Here is a 23,813-nt window from a genome sequence, read left to right as displayed (position 1 = left end):
ATTATTCCAACTCTTAAAAAATATGTTTTTTGATGATTAGTTGGTTTATATATTCACATTGTTTTTTTATTTTTAAGAGCAAAAACAAATATGCCACGCCAAGCTGGTGATTGTTCATTACTTTTTTTTCTTTCAAATTTTAGATCGGTCTGGAAAACATCCACCAAGGTCAGGAGGCTCGGTGTTTGTAATCTAGTTTTTGGGTTTTTTTTTTAAATATAGCTTTTGGATATTTTCCGAGTTGTGCTAGATCGGTCAAGTTCTAAGTTGATCTAACAAGTCTAGCAGATCTCTCCAAGCTAACTGCATTCTCGGTTTTGGGTTTTTTCAAACTCAACCAAGACTCGAATCCTAGATCAACCCGCCACTCTAGTAAAATAACTATGCAATAGACTAGTACTTACTACCGATTTATACACGGATCGTTTTTAATCGTGCATCTAAATGAGATGCTGATGCTGATACCTCCCAATCAAACACAAGAAAAAAGAAAAAGAAGGGACACCACACGGCGCGAGCTCATTGTGAGTACAGCACAAAGAGAACCAAGAACATACACGTAGGCCCCCCTCAATACAGGGCCAGACCAACAACCTAAACCAGGTTGGGTCCTTTCTGGTTAAGTTTTAATCATGCACATGAGTTTATGACCGTTGTGAAACTAAAACAACACTTAACAGTAACATACGTGACAAGTACTCCCGCTTCCTCTCTTCCCTATAAAGTATAAACACACTTCCATTTACATGGAGATAGTATTAAAATAACTGTCTTAATACGAAAGTGATAAAAAAGAAGTGTAAAAATACAGACACCCCCACTACCCCACCGTCACTCCTCATTTTATTGTCTAGAAATCTCCATCCCCCAACACCACCCCCCACTAAAATCACTCTCTCTCTCCCTCTCTTCCAACACTCACTGCCTTTCATCTTTGAAGTTCTATCCTCTCTAAAGTACATCTGTTTCTCATATTTTAGTACACGAACCTGCATCATTCATGGCTGTTTTAGTGTTTTTAGGTCTTTTCTTGGCCCTCACTGGCCATTCAAGTAAGTTAATTGGATTTTTGTGTTCTTGCTTTCCTTCTTTTGCCATCTTTTGGATGAAAAAGTTTTTGAGGACTTCATAAATGGAATGCTCATTTTTTAGACGGGGTCTTTTTCATCTTTTAAAGTGATCTCCGATCTTGTTTTCTTGGTTCTTCTACCAGTATGATTCAGCTGAAAGAAAGAGTTTTTATATTTTCTCCCCCTAGAATTTTCCATTCTTTCTATATTTTTTATTACTCCAGGGAAAAGTTAGCTTAAATCCATGATAATCTGTAGACTAGTGACGATCCCCCAGTGTTTCTTTTAATTCGTCGATTTATTTTGGAGCCCTTTTTATTAATTTCTAGTTATCTTCAGAAGAAAATGGGTGTGGTTATGTGTGAACTAACAGTTTTGTTGGTTTTTCATTTTCTGTTGTAGGTGCTACTTACTGCATATGCAAGGATGGGGTTGGTGACACACAGCTGCAAAAGAGCCTGGATTATGCTTGTGGAGCCGGAGCTGACTGTACCCAAATCATTCAAAATGCCCCTTGTTACCAGCCCAACACTGTAAAAGATCACTGCAGCTATGCTGTTAACAGCTACTTCCAGAAGAAGGGCCAAGCTGTTGGGAGCTGTGATTTTTCAGGAACTGCCATGACTAGCGCCACTCCCCCTCAAAGTAAGTCAAGTCCCACAATCCACCCATCTCTTATCCAACTATCTTTTGGTGGCACTAACTCGCTCCTTGTTTTGTATGTTTCTGTAATATGCAGGTGTAGCCTCTGGGTGTACATATCCTGCATCTGCAACTCCAAGGTATTGTTTTTTTAAAAAGAAAACTCGGTGATTTTGACATCCTGTGTTGGTGATTTCTCTGTCAATTTTGGATCTTTCCAGATTTTATTTTGCTATTGTGTTTAAATTAAGTTTTTACTGTGCGTGGAGTGTGAATCTGGTTTAAAGCTTTGGATACCTTTTTTTTTACTTCAGAGAACTTTTACCAAAGTTATTTTTTCTTGCGACTGGGAATCAATAAGCTGATGAATCCTGGTGCTGTTAATCATGAATCTAGCCTCCAGCTGTCTCTTTCTCTTTCTCTTTCTGACTTTCTGCACTTGCGTGTCAACCTTGTACGATCCACATGGTAGATTTGAAGTGTGTTTTCTTGCACAAGCAGCATCAGAAAAATATCGTTTCTTTAATGTTGGCTTAAGAGAATTTTTTGGACGGTGGTTAAGAAAATTAGATCTATCATTCACGCTTTAACATCTTGCATTGACATATCTTTATAGGTTAGGGGCTGCATTGTCCTTACAGTTTGAGCTGTGTCCTGATGTCGATATTTCATCCTTGCCCAAGATTTTGATTCTAAATCTCTCAGCTTGACATATGTTTTCCACATGTTAAGTGCAGATGATGCAACATTTGTGCAGATTATATTTTTCCTAAGCTTGGTATAATCATTTTCTGGTTCTCCTTTTGTTTTTACAGCACAGGGACAGGCAACACCCCAACAACCACCACTCCAAGCACAGGCACAACACCCACCGGCACAGGCACAACACCTACAGGCACAGGCACCGGCACCAGCACAGGCACAGGCACAGGCACAGGCACAGGCACAGGCACACCTTCATCTATAATTCCTACCCCGCCTTCATCAGTGTTCAACTCAGGATTGGGCCCAACTGGTTTCAATGATAATAGTAGTGAGGCTCCTGCTTTTAAGGGCACTAACTTGTGGTTCATTGCATCTTTGACCCTCTTGTTTTCAGGCATATTTTTGTTCTGGGGTTGACGGTGAGAAGCTAAAGGGGGGGCAAGGCGGTGGGGGTGGGGTTTGATGTGTAGATTTGATTTTGCAGCGGAAGGATGGGTAGGCATGTAATTTTACGTTGGGGTTGTGGGGGTCCATCTAGAGCCAAACCTCACTAGGGTTTTTTGGCTCTTTCCCTCCACCTATGTGAAAAAGCTAGGAATTTGATTCCTATCGAGTGGATGATATGACTGCTGTTGGGGAACCTGATCTCTTCTTTTTAGAATTTCTCCTTTTGTATATCTAGAGAGAGGTTGTAGTATTTTTTTATATTAATCTAATGAAAAATTGGCCCATCCACCACCCCCAGTTTCAGGCAGTGGTTATTTTTGAAAAAAATTATTTTTATTTTATTTTTAAATTAATATGTTTTCAATGTGATATATAAAATAATTTTTAAAAAAATGAAAAAAATATTATTTTAATATATTTTAAAATGAAAAGTATTTTGAAAAGATGTTACTACATTTTAAAACATCTTTTTTAATCCACCCCCATTTTAATTATTCTTGCTCACTGCTTAGCCTTGGTTGCCTTTCTTCGAAATTGTTACGATCCGATTAAAGTGCAGCATGGAGGATGCAATTATTAGTGTTTTTTTTTTTACCATTAATGGCATCATTTTTGTTTTCTCTGGGCAATGCTCTTATGGTCATTTGGTGGAGGCTTTTACATTGGTCGGTATACGGAAAGGAGTTTCCTTGTGAACTACTGGTAGAACAGCTTTGCGTAATAAAAACTATGGTATAGATTGTTGCGGGGGATGGTGTCAAAAAGTATAAACGAAGAAGAATTTGCAACTTTGCTGGCCAACAAATTCGACAATCAATGTCGTTGGAGACATTTGAGCCGCCTACCAACTCGGAGACGCATCGCAGTATGTTTCTTGACGATGATATTTTTAACTGGATCAATGATTAAAAAGTTAAACAAGTTTTATCGATGATGCCAGGCCAATATAAAGGAAGCAGTGCGAAATTACTAGCACAGCATCCTGGACGTATAACATCACAAAATTGTATGAGGAAGCAGTGCGAAATTACTAGCAGCATCCTGGACGTATAACATCACAAAATTGTATGAGCCATCCATACCAAATGAGTGGTTCCGCGTAGTAGTTTTTGCTCATGCAATTTGTAGGAGAGAAGGGGGTAGCTCTTCAATCCGTGCCTATGGTGTTATATTTTACTACATGGATATGGCTGAATTAAAGTTTGCCTTGTCCTCCAAAAAACTAGCTCTTCTGTTCATGATTTATTTGTCTTGGAGCATAACTGCTTGGAGAGACGAAATCAAGATACTCGGCGGGACATCGGCAAAACTACAAATATTGTTAATCAAGAAAAAAGAATACGTGATACAAACAAGATACACTTGGACAAGAAAAACCCGTAATCGAAAACCTACTTTTTATTTCTTATATTCAACTGCTTTTCCGCAGCCAGGAATGATTTGAATTTCTTCTTTGAGGTGGTGAATGTGTATACGGGGATGTGGGAGCTAAGTCTATTCTTTCCTGTTTTGTTGATTGGCATATTGACATTAAACTTTTCAATCTAGTTAACGACAACGATGTGTGGTTTTGTATGAGATTCTCCATTCAATAACTACATTGAAAATCTTAGATCAACCTCCAACATCGCAGCAAGATTCCCATTTCCACGTCCACAAATTAATATGCTGAGTTACGGATTTACTTGCACCAAAATACTTTGCAATTTGAAACAACGAGCAACATATTCATAGACACAGAATGGCATTGAGTTCATCTACGTCTTCTTGTTCCGGGAGTGCGTTGATTGTAGGCAACGAAACTTAAAGACTATCCCTCTGACCTCTTCGATGTTCTTACTCTCCCTACTTCAAATTGCTTTGAATGTTTGGTGGAAGCACAAATCTCTTCCAAAATTTAATACTAATTGTGATTGGATTCAAACCTGAGAAACACTTTGAGCTTCTTTATTGCTATCTTCTCCCACAAAATCCAGAATCAATTTGGCAACAGAGTTGGGCTTTTCCACATGAGGAAGGTGGCCACAATCTGGAATTTGGCGTATGACAGCATCTGGCAGTTCACAGTGCAATCTCTGCATGATGTGATTTAAAGAGCCGCGTGAGTTAATGAGTTTGTTTCCCATTGAATCGATTGGACAATATGGTAGAGAGATTCATTTAGCATAAAGTCAAGTTGGTTGTGAGCATCCAAAAAGTTTCACACCGGCAAGTTTCGTGAAAGGCCAAGGACAGATTTTTACAAATGTGTTACACGCTTTGTTTCAAGTTCATCAATCGTATCAATGCACAGGAAGATGTTCAGCAAGTACTAACCACAGCCAACTTGTTGCTAATGATTTGATCATCCTCACCCCAAATGATAAGGGTCTTCTGCTTGACCTGCATAAGAAATTTGTTAAGCATTTTTAGGAAATTGCTTGGAAATCAGGACAATTTGATGCACGAACCAAAAGCACAGATTAAAGACTTCAAGGAGTTAATTGCATTCGTCCAGCCTGACACCCCAGTCCAAAAGTGCTAGTTACACGGATTCGACATTCCATGGCACCCTTTTATGCTAATTGGCAAGATCAAAGCATTTATTTACTTCATGACACATTAACAAGTACCTTTTTTATCTGGGCACTGACATTATAACCACCAGTATTCATAAAATTTACAGTTGCATCCTCCCACCAAGGATATAGACAATGCAATCTGCCCACCTGGTTACATCCACAACCAATAAGAAAGAGAGAATTAAATCCAATATGACTCTAGCAAAACTTTGTGATGGCAAATATATATATATAGTGAAACAACAATAGTTTGATAAGTTTCGTTTCTGGGAAGAAACCCTCACGTTCATCCAGTCTATGCTGGTGTTTAATGGTAGACTATTGAATGCGATAAGATTAGCATATAAGCGCAAGGGGGTGCTCTTCAGTAGATAAACCTGGTTCAAAGAAGTGCTTATGGTTATAGAAGCAATATATACAATTAACAAAAAATGAAAGAGGGGGGCACAAATATCATGCAACAAAAGAAGAGTGTGTTGGAGGAGGAAGGAACATGTGGGTGGCATGATGTCACTCACTCTCTCAAACATGTTCACAGCCTGCACATCTATGGAATAGGACTGGAAGAAAAAGGAAAAAGCTTCTGCTCATTTTTGTTCTAGAAATCATCTGCAGATGGGACTTCTCATCAAGCCTACTGGGCTCTGATATGTTTTCATGTGAAACTGGTTGTTGAGCTAACAAAATATAGAGGCTCTTGCTCAGTATTTTACTTATCCTATCACTGAGGGGTACTCGAACTTTTTTCGTATATCAAAACTAAAATCTCTCTACTTATTCAAGAAGCACCAAGATTGACTTCAGACTGTAAATTCTATGTGATTAAGTAATCATTTTAACAGTTAAGTGGCAATTCAAGGAAAAAAGAATGAGCAACGACGGCGCCATTAGATATATAAAATTAACCAAAATAAGGGAGAATGAGAAGTCACTTAGTGTAGCCATTTGACGAACAACAAAGATCACATGCATGTAAAATAACAGTGGTGAAAATTGCATCAGTTAAATTGAAGAATGTCAGGACCAAGAACAAATCCTAGAGAACTTTTGTTGAGTCATTGACGCAATAAAGCGAAAATATCATGTATAATCAGTGGAGATGACCCTAGATAGAATTGAGTGGAAAAGAATTAACGTAGACAACAAATATTGAGCATTCAAGACATTGTTCAGTTGAGTAGAAGACTTACCCCAGCATATGCTATAGCTCTAGGTAACTTTGCAAGGTTCCCTGTGTCTTCAGCATATACACTCGCGTCAATCAACACTAACTTTTCTACCTGAAAAGAGAGCTAAACATTTGAGTTTCATGGCACAAATAGATGCAGTAACTTTGGCTACTGCCAGTAAAAGATGTATAATGATTGGCTAGTAACTTCTCCTGAATAGATGGATGGCACATGTGTAGGTGCTCAGTTACCGAGAACTACTTACTGCTTCAGGATGATTGACAGCAAAGTCAATTGCAACAGCAGCACCAAGGCTTGGTCCAATCAATATGATGGGTCTTCTGATATAGGATTTCCAGAGCTGCAGTTAAAATGAGATGACCCAAATTAGTTTTAGCATAATGGATACAATCACTAAATTCTGCAAATACTGGTTTCTGCAACCTAACTAAGGAAGCCTCTAACTGATCCTTCCATTCTGATAGAGGAAATAACAGGCAAGGATAGATTGAAAATTTCATATTAGAGCAGAAAAAGGCTGCGGATTGAACATAAAGTGAACTTGATAGTTGAAGTACCTGATACAAGTGATCACGCTTAGATGCAACATCACATGATGGAAGTCTCTCTGGCAAGCACACAAAAAAACAGTAGATATTACAATCATGGTGTGGGAGGTTGGGAAAAAGAAAGAAAGAAAGAAAGAATAACAAGCTAGAACTTCCATAATTAGAAAAAGGAGGCAAGAGATGCAAAACAAACCCAAATCAGAGAAACCCCAGCCAAGAACATCGACAGCCCAAGTCTCTAAACCAGCCTCCTCTAGCAGTGGAAATGTGTATCTCCATTCTAAACAGGAACTGAATTATAACATGTAGTGAACTTTAAGGCCACATATTTGCAGTTATTCTCAAAACAATGTTACTGAATATATCATGTACCTGTCAAAACCATGGAGGAGAACCACTGGACTTCCCTCACTCTGTATCAAAGGCTTCACACAACTACTCATGATACTTCTGTCTGCAAACCCCACCTGCATTGTCAGTGGATCATATGCAGCTGGGATGCCTTGGAAATTCGAAGCAAGCAAAAGCGTTACAAAACTTTGATATCGAAAGGTGTGTTCTTGCTAACTATAAATCAACAAAACCTGAAAAATCAGGAATTATTTTTGGATTTTGCTGTTAAAAATAAGAAAAGGCCATTTTCCCAGCAAGCATAATATTCACAATTAAGTAGCCACACAACAATATATCAAACCAATAAGCAAAGAGAGAGGGTATCAAATACATAGTGAAAGTGAGAATTACGCTTACTGGCAGCCTCTCAATTCTGGTAGCAAGCCTTCTTGCAAATGGGTCTTTGATATTCTCAACCTCTTTGGGTAGAAAAGAAGGGAAATTGCTACCCTGAACTGTAAAGAGTTTCACATGGGCTCTGCGTTTTGTAGGCACTAATGCAGGGCTGGCTGTGAGGGTGAGCATCTCTGTCACCCGCAGGTTGAACTCGTATTGCCGGTTGCTCGCTGCTCACCTTATCCTTCTGTCAAACCGTGAAGAAGGAAGAGCTTCATATTCGTGTGGCCTTAACTGTGAAACCGTTGATCTATATATATAAGCAAGTAAAAATTATTACAGTGGTTATTTTGGATATTTTAACCAGATCGGAATCATCATTCATTTATGGTAATCATTCAGAATCACCTTCTAACACAAGAAATCTGAATTCTAGCAGTTACTATACCTGTGACCCGCGGCCAATTTTTTTTTTTTTAACGTAAAACATGAAAGTTTAGGCAACGATATTATTTGTAAAGAAACAAGAAAAATTCCATGCTTGACTTATTAATTTAATTAAATTGAATAAAATAGAGTAATCTAACAATTTGATTTAAATTATAGGCCATAATTGTAAATGAATTGTACAAAAAAAACATTTGCTAACAATCAACTAAAATAAATAAGCTGTTAATATTATATCTGGAAAAAAAAACATAGTCGGAGATTCATCGTCATTTTACCGTTGATAATGTTCACAACCAAAAAACCTTGTTAAAACAGTACAAACCCCACTAGAGTCATTAGAGCAAGCGGGTGATCTGCTACTTTTTCCTTATATCGATTATCAAGCCAGTGTGGAAACCAGAGTGTTAGGCCTCGACTATGCTGTGCTAATTTGGGACTGATCATCTCTCGGCAATCACTTTGGGCTGCAGCTATCTAGCAGAACTATGACCATGCCACCGCAGGTGGCTTTGTGTAGCAAAACACGGCAGGCGTACCTCTCAGTTACCTTGCCAACGTAATTTTTGTTGTTGTAAATTAAGCTCTCTTGTACATGCATAAACAAATGTACTGCCCATACATATTTGTAAAGGAACCTGTTTAGCCTTTCAACTTGTAATCTCCATGCATACATAATTCAAAGAGTTGGTAAAAAACATAAATGCCAAAGAGGTTATTAGGACCACTAGTTCTTATAATGAATGCCGTTGGTCACACCTTTACATTTCTCTTTGGACTTCCATGGTGAAGTTTTCTTTTACTTTGGTCATTCAAGTTTTTTTTTTATCCTCAATTAAACCCTTTGTGGCTAAATTTATGGCCAATTAGCTTTGATTTGTTAAACAACGATAAAATTAAAAGATGGAGGATCAAAGTTGAAAAGATAGGGAAAATAGGTGGCTACTTCAAAGTTTGCGCAAAAAAGTTCAGTTTGGCCCTTATACTTTCCAATTTGTTTTTTCGGTCCCTTTGGTTTTTGAAATTTTAATTTCGATCTGGAACTTCATTTTCTTATTTTTCAATCCTGGTTTGAGAGAAATTAAGTCACTGAATTCCGATGGTAAAAAAAAAAACTCAGTTGACCTCAATAGATGCCACAAAAATAGTCGATCTTGGTGTTAATATGTTCTATTCGATGAGAGAAGTTTCACTGGAGTGTTCTTCGACCTTCCCATCACCTAAAATGGTAGCTCTCACTTTGGAAATTTTTTTGTTTCGAGTTGATTTTAGGTTTATGAACTAGTTTTAGGATTATTTGAGGCTATATACAATTTTCTCAAAGTGTATACGGTGATTTATAGATGTTTTTAGTAAAAACAAAAGGGATGAAAATAGATTTTTAAGTAAAAAAAATCATCAACCTTAATTTTTCAGCCATAACCATGACCAAAATATAAGGAGAAGCAGGTGAAGTGTCATCAACCCCTTAAAAATTAAAAAAGAAATAACTCATTCTAGGCGTGTAGGTCTAGGTAGAAGGCCAACACGCCTTGGCTCTTTTTTTTTAAGCCCAGGCGCACTGAGGGCATCCATGCCAATCCCACATATAATTTAATTATATGATTTTCTTTAATAAAATATAATTTAATTTGTACTTAGCTTACAAATACACTTTACAAAAAAATATGTTCTTATAAATCATTATTTCCATGCAGTTCTATTTAAATTTTTTTCTCTTTAATTGTATTAAATCACTTTCTATGGATGTTTTCTTTTCATTCTATTAAATAAAACATTGCTTTCAAAAAAACAATATTATTGAATACAAACATGTTTATGATCCATGTTTTAAGATCATATGTTTACATCCACTTTTATTTCTCAACTTTTTAATTTATTCATTAATTAAATATCGTGTGGTTTTTAATTGATTTTCATATAAGATGATAACATTTTTTCTAATACATGCAACCTTACATGATATTTATTTTATTTTATTCAATCGATTTCATATGTGTGTCTATTTCAATTATCATTAGATTAAATAAAAATTAATTTTAATAAATAAAGTTGTTAAACATAATCAAGTAAATGTCCCGTGTTACGAGATCAAATATTTTGATGTATATCCATCTCTTAATTTTTCCAGTTTAGTCTTTAATTATTATTTATGATTTGTTTTTTGTATTTATTGATATAAATTGTTATCGATATATTTAATTAAATATATACATAAATTTTTTATTTAAAATTTTTTTATATAAAAAAATACATTAGAATTAAATAGTGGTATAAGCAAAGTCCACTTTCTTTTATAGCAACTTGGATATAAACTCGTGGTTAAGAAAAATAAACAATGTTATCACAAGGCATTATCAATGGCAACTTTTTTTCCCTTCAAAGGAAATTTCTCTGAGTTTATTTATTTATATATATAGCGACGGTTTCTGAGCTATGTGATGGAAAATAGCTTATTTCTTATTATTTTATTATAATTGAGAAAACTAAAGTAAGTGAGACTCGAGTCTTATTTTATAGAAAAAAACTAAAAGTCATCGCTCGTCATTCTATTGTTTTTCTACTATTTTAGAAAAGAACTGATATATATATATATATATATCATAATATTGTTGGTAAGAAAATTATGATTTAGTTAAACGAAGCACGCATTAGGTATTTGTGTGGTAAAGTATGAGGTCTAGGCTTCAAATCCTATTGTTTTTTTTGGACTCTTCCTTCTTCTTTCCTCACAGAACCTGTCTTCATCGTGTTATTTTATTTTCAGATTTAGTTTCTTGTAATACTGGAAAACACACAGACCACCTATTTCGGGGTTTTTTTTAAGGTTTTTCTGGAGTAAGAAATTGTCATAGCAGTAAACCTTAAAAACCAATTAGTTAAAAGAGGGTATTTAAGATTTTTACGGTGATTGTTTTTAAAAATATTTTTTTTATTTAAAAATATATTAAAATAATATTTATTTTATATTTTTTAAAAATAATTTTTAATATCACCATGTTAAAACAATATTAAAATTAAAAAAATTTCAGTTCTTTTATAAATGTTTTTGAAATATAAAATCAATCAAAATACAAGACTTCTACGTTGACGCGCGATGCCTTCAAAGAAAATCAAAGGCGCTGCTTTTCTTAACGGGCACCCAAAGTTAATAAATAGGCACAGTGACAGGAGGATGTAATTTTCTTAAAACCCAAAGAGAGTGTTTTCTCCAGCAAGCCACTACCATGGATCCACAGCAACAAAGAGCGGGGGTTCCCCAGCGCGGCCCTCCTCCTCAAACCGGCGATATCTCTCCAATTCTCACCGTTGTCCACTCAAGTCTAGCGCATGGTCTCTGTATACCTGTCTCATTATACATTTTATTTTATTTGTTTTATTAAATTTCATGGAAATAAATAGATTAAAAATATCATTTTAAGAATAAGATTATATTTTTTTTAATAAAAGTATCGAGCTGTTTTTTTTTTTTTTTATTACTGTCCTTCATAACTTGTAGCATACAGTCACACTAATAGCAAACACACATTACCAGGAACATATTCCAGCCCACAAATTGCCCAAATATAGAGCAAACACACTGCCCAGCACCAGAATAGACACTGCTAAAATTTGTAGCATTCAATCACACTATTAGCTAATAGCATGCATAGTTGCAGCAATTAAACAAATTATTATCTAGATAATTCCCTATTAAACAAATTATGTGTAATGTTAATAGAATTCACATACAAAGCAAAACAACAGTTTAACAGCAATGATCCAAAATATGTTGCAATAAAACATCAATAGTAAATCAGTAGTGATATTTTGCTCAAAGTCATGACAATTAGGGAGGGGCAATGGGGTGCTTCCTCGTAAGTACTGTTTACTGTTTGTCCAACAAGATCATGAAATTATAATATGTTTACTTTTCAGGATTTTCAAGCAAATGACGTGTCCGGTGATTGCTACTCCATGGTAATTGAGATTTTTTTTTTTTATCCAGTTTGATAAGAGAGATATTTTATCTCTTTTTACATGTCATATTTAGAGAGATATTTTAAAACAACATGTTAAAAATAAGCTAAAAAATAATTAAAAATATGTTTGAGATTGTAATAACGGTAATAATTTAAAATATTTTTTGATTAAAAATATATTAAAATAAAATTTTTATTTTTTAAAAATTATTTTTGATATTAACATATAAAAATATAAATTTTTTTATTTTAAATAATTTAAAAAAAATATAATTTCAACTTCATTCTTAAATACGAGTTTTTTAAGCTTGTGAAGGGGTATTTGGTTGCAACGGCAGGAAGAAAGGATTCTTCTGGTGGTAAATGGAATGTGAATGGCGAGCAGGAGAGAAATGAGAGATTTTTGTGGAGTAAAAAAAGGGGGTTTTAGTTTTTTTTTTAACTTAATGATAATTTTATAATTTTAACCCTGGAATGAATTTTTAGTTATTAAATAAATATAATAATAATTCTATAAATAATACAATTTTCTCTGATAAAAATAATTTTTAATTCAACCTGCGCGCAGATAAATTGGCTAGTGAACGTTACTATAAGACAAAACTTTAAAATGAATATCATGGAAGTTACGAAGCAAGCGGGGAGCATCTATGACGTTTTCCCATATTCTTTTATTTTCCACAACGAAAGCAGACTGTTCTGTTAGGGGACCCACGTGGAGAAAACAGCCGCCAGGTCCTAATCCAACGATCATGATCTGTTAAGACCGTAACTACATTCCCTGCTTGATAACACCCAACATCACATTGTCTCCATTTATAAACGCAAGATCTTCAGATTTTAATTAAAAAGAAAAAACCCAAAGTGAGTGTTTTCTCCAGCAAGCCCCCTTACCATGGATCCACAGCAACAAAGAGCAGCAATCCCCCAGCGCGGCCCTCCTCCTCAAACCGGCGATTTCTCTCCAATTCTCACTGTCTTCCTCTCCTTCATCGCCATCTTCGCCTTGGTAGTCGCTCTCTCACCAGTGTTTTAACTGTTTCAGCATCCTCTTTATATATAGCAGTGCTGTGAAATGCATGTTTATGTAGACGGTCTGTAAAACGGTTTTTGTTTTTGCTAAATAATGATTTTTTTGGTAATTAATGCCGTTCCAGGCTTGTTATAGATGAGAACTTTTAATTATGTATTGAAAGTTGAAACAGGTGTGCTGCGTTGTTGTGGAGAATTTGATTATGATTTATTTTCCTCATTTGGTTTGATTTTCTAATTTTGGAATGTAGTTGTGCTAAAATTTAGGGATTTCACAGTCTGTAAATGCATTATTATCTAAATGTTAGCTCAATAACCAGCTATGCTTAAGTTTAGTTGAATCGGACTGTGGTCTTCTATACCAAATTTGATGGTAAATTGACTTCATTAATCATCTCCCCAGCTTCTACATCCATCTTTCATTTCGAATTCGAATTGTTTCGTTGTTTAATTCTCAACAGACCAAGATCATGAGTGGATGGATGCTCTTTAATATTTTTACTTTGTTGGGTTAACATTATAGAAGTATGTTGAATTTTTATATAAGCTGGAATATATGCTACTTGAGAGTGGAGCCAGGGAATTTATGACGTTCTATGGCAATATTATAGATAGTGATTCCATCGTCATCCAATATTAAGAATAGTTTATCCATCTTGCACCAAGTCCCAGAAGGTCATGTTGGGGTATATTGGAGAGGAGGTGCGCTTCTACAGACAGTTACAGATCCAGGTGTGAATACATGACTGTTTATCCAAGTTGCATTTAGTGTTCTGGCATTTTGCTTGTGGAATCATATTTTAAAATTTTCAGGTTTTCATCTAAAGTTGCCTCTGATAACCCAATATGAGCCTGTTCAGGTGACACTTCAAACAGATCAGGTACGTTTTATTTTCCAAGTCATGGATTGAGAGCTCTGTATTGCTGTGTTGACATTTGAATCCTTCTTGTATCTAAAAAAAATGCAGGTTAGGGATATTCCATGTGGTACTAAAGGAGGAGTCATGATTAACTTTGAGAAAATCGAGGTGAGGCCATAAGTTGTGGCTTTTTATTGACATCACAAGCAGCTTAAGGCTTGACAATCTCCATTTATATTTGCTGCCTTTTCCTCTTAATACAATTTATGTGCATTCTTGAAATGCTTATCTCAGGTTGTCAATCGGCTTGGTAAGGAATATGTATATGAGACACTACTGAACTATGGCGTGCAGTATGACCACACATGGATATATGACAAGATTCATCATGAAATCAATCAGTTCTGCAGCTCTCATTCTCTTCAACAAGTTTATATTGATGTTTTTGATCAGGTGTGTTATGGAATTCTAAACAAGACATACTGTTTACCCAATAGATCATTCCCTGGATGGTGGTTGTGTCCATCAAGTATGCTTTTCAAATATGTCTTAAAGTTGATTTATATTTCTACCTCCTGCTTGTATCTATGTTGAGGAAAGATCAATTTCACTATCTTTCTCAGATTGATGAAAAGATGAAAGATGCTCTTCAAGGCGATTGCACACGTTATGCTCCTGGTATTGAAATAATAAGTGTGCGTGTCACAAAGCCTACCATTCCAGAAAGCATAAGAAAGAATTTCGAACAGATGGAAGAAGAACGCACTAAGGTATGCTACACTCTTCTCAGTCAAATGAGTTTGATCTTCATTCTTTTACTTTCCCTCCACTGAAAGTTAGTTTGAGACATAAAAGATGATTTAGTCGGTGATGAAAATCTTTTCTGAGATTACTGTGGATATGAAGGCTCTCTCTCTCTCGGACTGTTCATACATGTATGTTTTAAGGTTGTCTATTAATGTGGCTTTAGCAGAGTGATATAATGGTATTATGAACATCGTAGAACCTCATTCAACTGAGCAACTTGGATGCTATGGTGGGCACATTGAATTTGACATTCCTAATTTTCTGTATGTGAAATATTTATCACGGATGCATCTCTGAGAGTGATTGATTCAGATTGTGAATTTCTGTTTAGGTCTTAATTTCTATTGAGAGACAGAAATTTGTTGAGAAAGAGGCAGAGACAACAAAGAAGATGGCTATCAGTGAGGCTGAAAAGAATGCCAATGTGAGCAAGATTCTCATGGAACAGAAGTTGATGGAGAAAGACAGTGCAAGGCGGGAGCAAGAGATTGAGAATCAAATGTATATGGCTCATGAAAAGAGCCTGGCAGATGCTGCATTCTACCGGTGAAAACTCTGTGTTTCCTTTTTCATGTTGGTGTCTTTCAGTCGATTTCTTGAAAGTGGATTAATATACTTGCTCTCTCTCTCTCAGCGTCTTGAAAGAAGCTGAAGCAAACAAGTTGAAGCTTACTCCCCAGTTTCTCGAGCTGAAATTCATTGAAGCCATTGCTGATAATACAAAAATTTTCTTCGGGGACAAGGTTTTAATCTCTCTCCCTCTCACACCATATGCACGCACATGGCTGCCCGCCCTAACTACACACAAATTTAACATGACATTCTTTTAACAGGTGCCGAACATGGTTCTTGATCAGAGACTGCTGGGAAATTTTCTGCAAGGGATGTCTGGAGGGATGGCTAGAGAAGTGGTCTCAGAAGAAGTGTGAAGAGAGAGATCGGGAATATAGGTTAAGAGGAGATCGGGAATATAGGTTCGATCTCCAATCTGTCCATTATGTGCGGCCGATAGCTGTATTCCCATACCGCTGCAAGGCAGTGATGATAAATTACTGATTGCATTCCGTTTAAGCTTCGTTTGGGAATGACCTATGCTTTTTGCCTTCTATTAGAAGGTTGCTACCAATGGTATATGCGTTACGTGTGTGCTCTTTAATGTCATTGAGAGAAACAAGCAGCTAGTTATGTTTTCTTAGGTTAAACATTCGTGTTTATTGCTGCACGTTCTCTATTTGCTCACTCATGAACAGTCCACACACTAAAATTGTAGTGTTACGCCGTAGTATTTGGTACAAAAGATTTGCAAGATACCTAAATTTTAAGAGAAGGGAGACCAAAGTTTTGATTGTGACGTACTGGGTCCCCCAAATTTCGTTGATTTGTTTGCGATGATAGATGAGTCTAATTAGCCAATCTATTTGAGTGCGGACATCCTGTTCAATAAAAAAAAAATGATGGGGGCCTCGCGGATCGGATTCTCCAGAGCACAATGATGGTGACAAGGGAAGCGCAATAAAACAGTAGTTTTGGGAATTCTGAATGGTAAGGTGCAATGGGTGTCCAAGGAAATCGTCTGCTAATTTTTGTTGAAACTTTACAAATGCTGCTCTGGCCCTTCGATTTTTTTCTTTTAAAAAAAAAACACTCCAGCTCTTTGATCCGCCTGGAGTCTGGGCTGTGTTTGTTTGAAGAGGCAACAGAAAGAGAGCGTACGAGAAATGATTACATACATTTTGTCTCAAGTTGATAGTTGCGAGTTGAGTTTCCACAACACCAATCTGGATTTGCTCCAGCAAGAAGTAGTGACTGTCATCAATGGAATAGCTTGGGTAGAAATAAATGGAAATGCTGCTCTTAGATGAACAACAATGGAGGATAGAAACGGTTAGAAGGACAGAGAAGGAAAAGCACGATATGGTTTCCTGGATTCCATTTAATTCATTGTATTCAAAATATGCATAGCCAGACAAAGTCTGTTACAGCTATATATCCCAAGCGTTCTCTTCTAGAACTATTCCTCGGAACATACAGGAACAAAAGAGAATAAAAGGCAGCTAGTAAAACTGATTGAAACGGTGCGTAAAGGAAAACTATAAATGAAACGCTGCGAATCACCGTTACCAAAACGGTGCGTTTTTGTCAGGGTCATGAGAGCTATCCATCATCTAAATTTGGTCTTTCCCTGTTATTCCTTCTGCTTCTTCTTCGTTTTGGACTCCTGACATTGATTGATAAGTTGATACTCTCAAGTCTCAACCTACGAGCTTTTTGTATAATTTTGATTAAAAAATTAACAAAAAGTTGGCTTGATTTGTTTTTTTTTTTTGTTTTCTTGAAAACAAAAAAACAAGTTAAAACAAGTCAAAAGAACTAAATTCAACCAAACCGGATTTTATATATATATATATATTAAAGGCTCATGAAATATTGAAGCATATAATAGGCTCATTAATTTAAACAGTTTGGCTAGCTTTTTTGACTCAAACCGAACCATTTGAATCGATGATCACTTACAGGTAAAATAAGGGTTAGGAATAATCACAAGACCTTATCAGTAAGGAATAAAAACAATCAAATTACAAGAAACTATTGTAGAAACTATTTTGATAGCAATCAAGCATAGCAATAGCTTAAATTGCTGCGACCATCGAACTATTTTGATTGACAGAACCCGGTAGAATTTCTGGGTCTGAAGGGTTAGGGGCAATTGTGGTCCCCGCGAAAATCACTTTCAGGGTGGCTAGTAAATACATGAACTTTGTCTAGGACTGCTTGGTTGGTAACTACATCTCCCTCCGTTGACTGTTTTGACCTCGGCCCCTACATACGAGCCTCTCCCGCCCATATGTAGTCTGATTGTTAGTTCAGTCCAGTGTTTTTTCCCCCTTGTTTTTGTTTTGTTTAGAATGCGTGACAGTGTAAATCTCCGGTCCTTATTTCTCAAACTCATCGTGTCCTTTACTCGGCCTTTTCTTTCTTTCTTATTTGCTTAATTTCGCCTCCTAGAAGGCCTATGATGAATTAGTAACTGAAGTTGCTATTTGATTGCGGGATTTTTCATGAATGCCTTCGTTGGTTACTCTACCAGCTGAGGGGACCTTTACTGCGTCGAGAACCTTGTGAGATGTATCCTTCTTCCCATTGCTATTGCTTTGGTCCGGAGATCTTCTTGTTCTTTTTTCGGTGCAGAAGGAAAAACAGTACCAGAGGCCTAAAGCCTGCAGAACAGCACACCAGACGAGTCTGCTAGAAGCAAACGACAAAGCCCTGGGGGAGGGTCCTGCCAAACTTGAACAGCATCAGATTGATTGGAACTCTGGTGGAGAGCGAAGGAGGAGCCGCAACATGCGTGCTAATTTCCCTCTTTTTCCTGGGTACATGGCCTGCCATTGTGAATCTGTAACATCCGAAACTTTGAATCAAGGATAATTCATACACTAATATTGCTGTCTGCTGCTTGCTTTTGCCTTGGTTGAAATTTGCGATGAAGGTTGAGACTTGACACTATTACCTGGGTCAGACCGGGTGGCTCATTCATTTCCCTAAATGCTGTATGGATTTGGGTCTTTATTAAGCTAGACAGCTTGAGCTGAATTACTACATTTTTGTGAAGTCAATTACACTACTAGTAGAAGCCACTTACAATTATTGTTTGGTAGTTAAATATCATAAACGTGAAAGGGGCTTCAAGATAAGATAATTGAGTTAAAGGGTTTGATGGGTGGGTTTGGTTTTTCCTATAAGAAGCTGTTTTTTAGTAATTTGTTTAGTGGGCGTGTAAAGTCAGGGAATTTAGAGGCTGTTTCGGACTCTATTCTATGTAGTTTGAGGGAACAAGGTGGAGGGGATTCGAATTTTAGTGAGGAAACTTATTGACAAGTGGTAAAACGATTTATGAAAGATGGAAGTATTAAGGGTTTAGCAAACTTGATCATTGAATCTCGGAAGTTGGATTACTGTGGCTGATAAATCAACTGGGTTTGGTATTATTAGTGCCTGTGTTAATCTTGGATTATCAGATAAAGCACACAGCATTGTCATGAAACGGATGCTCAAGGTGGTTCTGTAGGTCCTGGGGTCTTTGTGCCAATCTTGAAGGCATATTGCAGGGTATAGAACAGCTGAAGCTACTCAACTGGTCATGGAAATTAGCAACTCGGGGCTTCAGTTAGATAAGGGAAGCTACAATGCACTAATAGAAGCATCAATGACAAGCCAAGATTTCCAGTCGGCTATTACTCTGTTTTGGGATAGGAGAGAGGCCAGAACACCTGACCTGAAAGGAAGCTATTTGACAATTATGACAGGTTTAATGGAAAGCCAGCGCCCTGGACTAGTGGCTGTTTTTTTAGATGAAGTTGTTGAGGACCCTCGAGTTGAAGTGAAATGTCATGACTGGAATTCAATTATTTATGCTTTTTGTAATGCTGGGCGATTAGAGGATTCAAAGAGGACTTTCAGAAGAATGACTTTCCTCCAGTTTGAGCCAAATGACCAAACATATTTGTCCCTAATTAACGGGTATGTGACTGCAGATAAATATTTCGGTGCTTTGATGCTGTGGAATGAGGTTAAGCAAAAGTTCTCACCTGATATAGAGAAGGGTATTGAATTTGATCACAGTTTGGTTATGCTTTCCTATTTGCTCTGGTGAGAGAAGGTTTCTTTGATGCAGCGATGCAAGTAGTGGAAAAATCTCAGGAGATAGAAGATTTTTGTGGATAAATGGAAGTACAAGCAAGCATTCAGGGGGAGTCATAAGAAGCTGAAAGTATCAAAGTTGAGAAAGAGGAACGTCCGAAAAATGGAAGCGCTTATTGCTTTTAAGAATTGGGCTGGGCTAAGTGCGTGAGTTTCAAGGATGTCCCATGGTTAGTTGTCTGCTTGAGCTTTTGCTCACAGTTTTACGACGATGCATAGAATTCAAATTGGAAGCGCCTACTTTCAATCAAATGAAACATGTTTTCTTTTATTCAGATGACCTGAATGGACTAGTTTCCAGATGATTCTGAGTTCCCTTTGGTTTCTAGTCATGACAGGATTCAGTAAAGGACTGTCTTCTGAGACGAGGCCAGTGCAGTGCTTGTTTCAATTAGAAGAGTTCAGTTGCACCATTAACTTCCGCAATGTGTATTCTGAGGGCATTTCACTAAGGCTGTATCTTCATACTAGATCTACATGCGTTATTGGTGGATGAATCAGCTGATGGGAGCTGGATTTTTTTTCCATTCGGGAGTCCTGTTGAGCTGTTAAATTCAATGGCTAAGAAAGCAAGATAAACCTTGTCAGCTTTTTAGGATGACATTTTGCTGCTGTAGCTGTAAAACTTTCTTTGTGCCCTAGTATGTGTTATTTTGTATTGAAATATACATTCAAATTCTTTCTATCCAGTGTGAATCTCTAGAGATTCTTTCTACTTGGAGATAAATTGGAAATCATATCGCGGTTTGAATGGGCAGTAAAAATCACGTTTCTTAAGAAAATATGTTGCAGGTCCACTTGCATTAGTTGAAAGTTACTGGTCATAGTGTTCACATTAACAAGTGTGTTTCTCTTCTTTACTGTTTGCTGGGACTTCTACTGGAATGTACGTTGCTTTACAGCTAGAACCCACATGGATATGGTTTGCTTTTAGGAAGCAAAAGAAGGAGAAATTTGAAAGTGGTCTCCTCCACCGAAAGGAACCATCAACTCCTTCTTCCAAATATCACTATAAATCTATTATACTCTCTAGTGAAGCTCCTTCCTTATTTTAAACTTGCTAATATCTAATTCTCCCAAACTCTCACCAATGTCATCCACCTCAAATGCATGGATCCTCACCTACATTCTTCTCTCCCTCCCCGTGCATTTCACCATCTCTGCTGCTGTGCATCCTATCCCAATAAATGGCACATGTCATGACACTTGTGGCACAATGCCAGTGAAGTACCCCTTTGGCTCCGGATTTGGTTGCGGGCACCCCGACTTTTCTAGATATGTAAGATGCAACTCTGACACGCTAGAGTTCTCGACTGGAACTGGAATTTACAATATCTCAGAAATCGATTACACAACTGGTTCCTTAATTATCACAGACCCCTTCATGTCTACTTGTAGTTCAATGCAGAACTCAGGAAGCTTTAGCCTGGATCGAGCTAGTCCGTTCTCTTTAACGGGGGAAAATATATTTGTCTTGCTTGGATGCTCAACCAATTCTCCTTTATTTGATCCAGCTGAAGATTTGTGTGCTATGGGGTCGCGCTCCCGTGTATGCAGAGGACTATACTCTTGCAAGGGAGTGACAGGAATAGGGTTGCCACAGAATGCGCCACCTTCCACTTGTTGTGTTTACGAGTCACCTATCCAACTAGCAGGCTACACGTTGGATCTTCCAAAGCTCCAATGCTCTTCTTATACATCAGTATACAGTTTCGGGGGGAGTGAGGGGGATCCAGTGAAATGGAAATTTGGGATTTCTCTGCAATATAATGGTTCATACTATTCTAATTTATGCAAAGATTGTGAATCCAGCGGGGGCTTGTGTGGCTTTGCAGGTTTTGACCAGTCATTTGCTTGCATTTGTAGGAGTGGGAAGAACACCTCCACTAGCTGTTTTGGCCAAGGTTAGTTCACAGTTCACCATTCCAATTCTGTTCTTCATTTTCTCTTTCTGTAAGAACCTGTACGCTGATGTATGCCTTTGATTGATTAGGCTATACCTGGAGCGGGACACGGGAGTCAAAAATTCAAACCAAGCTCAGTTTTGGAGGTAAGTGCCTTTTGTCAAACTCTACTTTTTATGCTGATCAACTTTAGCACTAAAAGTTACTAAAAAAGAAGGGAAAAAAAAACTCGCAGCACAAAAAGTCTTCTGTGCTTTGGATTTTTTTGCTGTGGCGTGCTTGACTACACCTTTTCCTATTCCCATTCCCTCAAATCATGGCACTCATGGCACCTAGCTAGAGTGTGTCAAATTGGCCAAAGAAAGAAACAAAAGGTCATCTAAATGGTATATCCGTTCTTCATTATTTGGTATATCCGTTCTTCATTATTTGGTATATCCGTTCTTCATTATTTGATCGCCTGGAACCCTGAAAAGTTGCTCACACATATTTTCTTTTCCTCTCTTATTTTTGCCTTGTAAATGTGCTCCTGGAAGATTAAACAAATTTCGCTCGTGGGACACTTGCCCCCACAAAAGTAAACGAATCCCGAAAAGTCAAACAAATAACTAGCTTAGCCCATCCTCAAGTAGATTTCCTGCTTGTTATCTTGTAACCATTAAGTCGTATTTTTGTGCTCGACGCGAGTACTTTTTCTCATCGCTAGCCTCCGTTCTTTTTTCTTCTTTTTTATCCGTTCTTTATTTACACAGATGCTAGTTACATGTCCTCATCTTTCTCAATTTTCTATTGCCATCCAGGAATCTTGCTCTTGTGGCTGGTACTTTCTATTTGAAGATTGGAAATGAAAGATCTCCAAGAGGTAGCCTAGAACTCATCGCTTCTTGGGTCAAATGCAGCACTTTATTCTCTAACTGACAGGAAAAATGTCCTGATTCTGCATCTACCTAGCTTACTGCATGTCATGATTGTATGTTCCAATTTTGTTTAAAGTTCAAACTTCAAAATGGATAATACGTTCTGCATTACAGCTTACTGTTACCATTACTAATAACTGATGATGTACAAAATCTTCAATTTGCTTACGAAGAAGATACATGTGATTGGATAATAGGTTGATTATTTAATTTTTATATTTTGATTCGTTTTCTTTAATTAAGGTGACAGGTCGTTTAATGCGAAATGCTAGTATGGCTAGTTAAAAAACAATTAAAATAATCTTACAAGTTATCTAGGTAAATTTTAGACCCGCTAAGTTTAATTAGGTCATATCAGAAAAACAAAATTAAAAAGAGAGTTATTAAATTTAAAGGAGTTCATAATTCGAGTTACGGATTTAATATGATAACACACGAAGTTTGGATTGATCCAATATATCACCATATCAATGTTAAAAAAAATATATAAGCTTAATTTTTTTTAAAACCAAACTGTATTTTTTGCCATCATCTAGGTTATTTTTTGACCCATCAAAGCGAGTGGGTCATGTTGGGACAATTCCCATGTGATTTGATTTGAAACCCGAGTTAGGCAAGAAACCGGGTTGAAAGGTTTCAAGGTTGACTTGTTGGGTCAGATTTAATAACAATATCAAATAATTTCTTGTGATATGAATATTTTTTTTCATTAAAAAATTTGGTTTGATAGCAGCATAGCCCGTCCAATAAAACTAGTAATATCTAATATAATATGAAAAGAGAATAATAATACTTAGTCTAATTTATTATATGAGTGATGAGGTAAAATCTTCAAAAAATAAAAGAAAAAAAATTATGGTAGTCTGGGTGTCATGACCTGAACTCTGGGTCCGTGACTAGCAACACAAAAAGCGATGCCATGGGAACACCCTACATGCGCTAAGTCTCATAACATACATATCAAAAACATATTATTTAGAAAGATGTAGCATTTCATAATCTTTCAAAATATTATATTATTCAAAACAAATAAAATCAACAGAATGCAAATGCAAAATCAATAATGGATGGATATCCAGAAATAAAGTAACATAAATAAATATTCAAGAAATTAACTATTTGTACCCATCATATAATCAACATACATATTTTTTATATTACATGCATATTAAAGATTATCTCACTCATCTAGAAAACAAAAACAAAAGACAAACGGATGCAAAACTGGAAACTACTGAAGATCACTAAAAACAATGTTAACAAAACCTATAACGGATATGGAAAACACTCA

The 23,813-nt window shown here is 36.6% G+C and overlaps 4 protein-coding genes and 1 pseudogene across 8 annotated transcripts; 4 read left to right on the top strand and 1 right to left on the bottom strand.

The window, feature by feature from the left end:
- The first annotated feature begins 765 nt into the window (after window positions 1-765).
- On the top strand, window positions 766-3,148 carry LOC7492507 (PLASMODESMATA CALLOSE-BINDING PROTEIN 3). 2 transcript variants are annotated; one of them, XM_052456794.1, is made up of 5 exons: window positions 766-1,052; window positions 1,473-1,715; window positions 1,810-1,852; window positions 2,528-2,619; window positions 2,650-3,148. In XM_052456794.1, exons 1-5 carry the CDS (start codon window positions 1,001-1,003, stop codon window positions 2,832-2,834), a joined length of 615 nt encoding a protein of 204 aa, XP_052312754.1. In that variant the 5' UTR covers window positions 766-1,000; the 3' UTR covers window positions 2,835-3,148. The 2 variants fall into 2 exon arrangements, with proteins under 2 accessions (XP_052312754.1, XP_002316090.1); XM_002316054.4 differs by having other exon boundaries at window positions 2,528-3,148.
- Window positions 3,149-4,429: 1,281 nt separating this feature from the next.
- On the bottom strand, window positions 4,430-8,196 carry LOC7468154 (uncharacterized). 4 transcript variants are annotated; one of them, XM_052456791.1, is made up of 10 exons: window positions 7,908-8,195; window positions 7,536-7,630; window positions 7,357-7,454; window positions 7,173-7,222; window positions 6,860-6,955; window positions 6,616-6,705; window positions 5,710-5,802; window positions 5,477-5,572; window positions 5,181-5,246; window positions 4,430-4,939 (listed from the first exon to the last, which is right to left on the bottom strand). In XM_052456791.1, the coding sequence occupies exons 1-10, from the start codon at window positions 8,079-8,081 to the stop codon at window positions 4,784-4,786; spliced, it is 1,014 nt and encodes a 337-aa protein (XP_052312751.1). In that variant the 5' UTR covers window positions 8,082-8,195; the 3' UTR covers window positions 4,430-4,783. The 4 variants fall into 4 exon arrangements, 3 of the variants coding, with proteins under 3 accessions (XP_052312751.1, XP_052312752.1, XP_052312753.1); XM_052456792.1 differs by having other exon boundaries at window positions 7,914-8,195; XM_052456793.1 differs by having other exon boundaries at window positions 7,536-7,665; window positions 7,914-8,043.
- Window positions 8,197-13,115: 4,919 nt separating this feature from the next.
- Window positions 13,116-16,351, top strand: LOC7468153 (uncharacterized). The gene is made up of 9 exons (XM_006378510.3): window positions 13,116-13,310; window positions 13,945-14,065; window positions 14,147-14,214; window positions 14,302-14,361; window positions 14,488-14,646; window positions 14,817-14,963; window positions 15,332-15,546; window positions 15,635-15,743; window positions 15,834-16,351. Exons 1-9 carry the CDS (start codon window positions 13,197-13,199, stop codon window positions 15,927-15,929), a joined length of 1,089 nt encoding a protein of 362 aa, XP_006378572.1. The 5' UTR covers window positions 13,116-13,196; the 3' UTR covers window positions 15,930-16,351.
- A 367-nt stretch (window positions 16,352-16,718) lies between these two features.
- LOC7468150 (pentatricopeptide repeat-containing protein At1g69290-like) lies at window positions 16,719-22,746 on the top strand (annotated as a pseudogene).
- LOC127903933 (LEAF RUST 10 DISEASE-RESISTANCE LOCUS RECEPTOR-LIKE PROTEIN KINASE-like 1.5) lies at window positions 20,792-22,663 on the top strand. Its single transcript, XM_052456488.1, has 4 exons — window positions 20,792-21,605; window positions 21,695-21,751; window positions 22,358-22,425; window positions 22,637-22,663. The coding sequence occupies exons 1-4, from the start codon at window positions 20,792-20,794 to the stop codon at window positions 22,661-22,663; spliced, it is 966 nt and encodes a 321-aa protein (XP_052312448.1).
- Window positions 22,747-23,813: the final 1,067 nt, after the last annotated feature.

This window comes from Populus trichocarpa, chromosome 10, assembly GCF_000002775.5.
Source record: "Populus trichocarpa isolate Nisqually-1 chromosome 10, P.trichocarpa_v4.1, whole genome shotgun sequence".
Lineage (NCBI taxonomy): Eukaryota > Viridiplantae > Streptophyta > Magnoliopsida > Malpighiales > Salicaceae > Populus > Populus trichocarpa.
The sequence above is the reverse complement of the archived record's forward strand: the minus strand, read 5'-3'. Positions and strand labels throughout refer to the sequence as shown.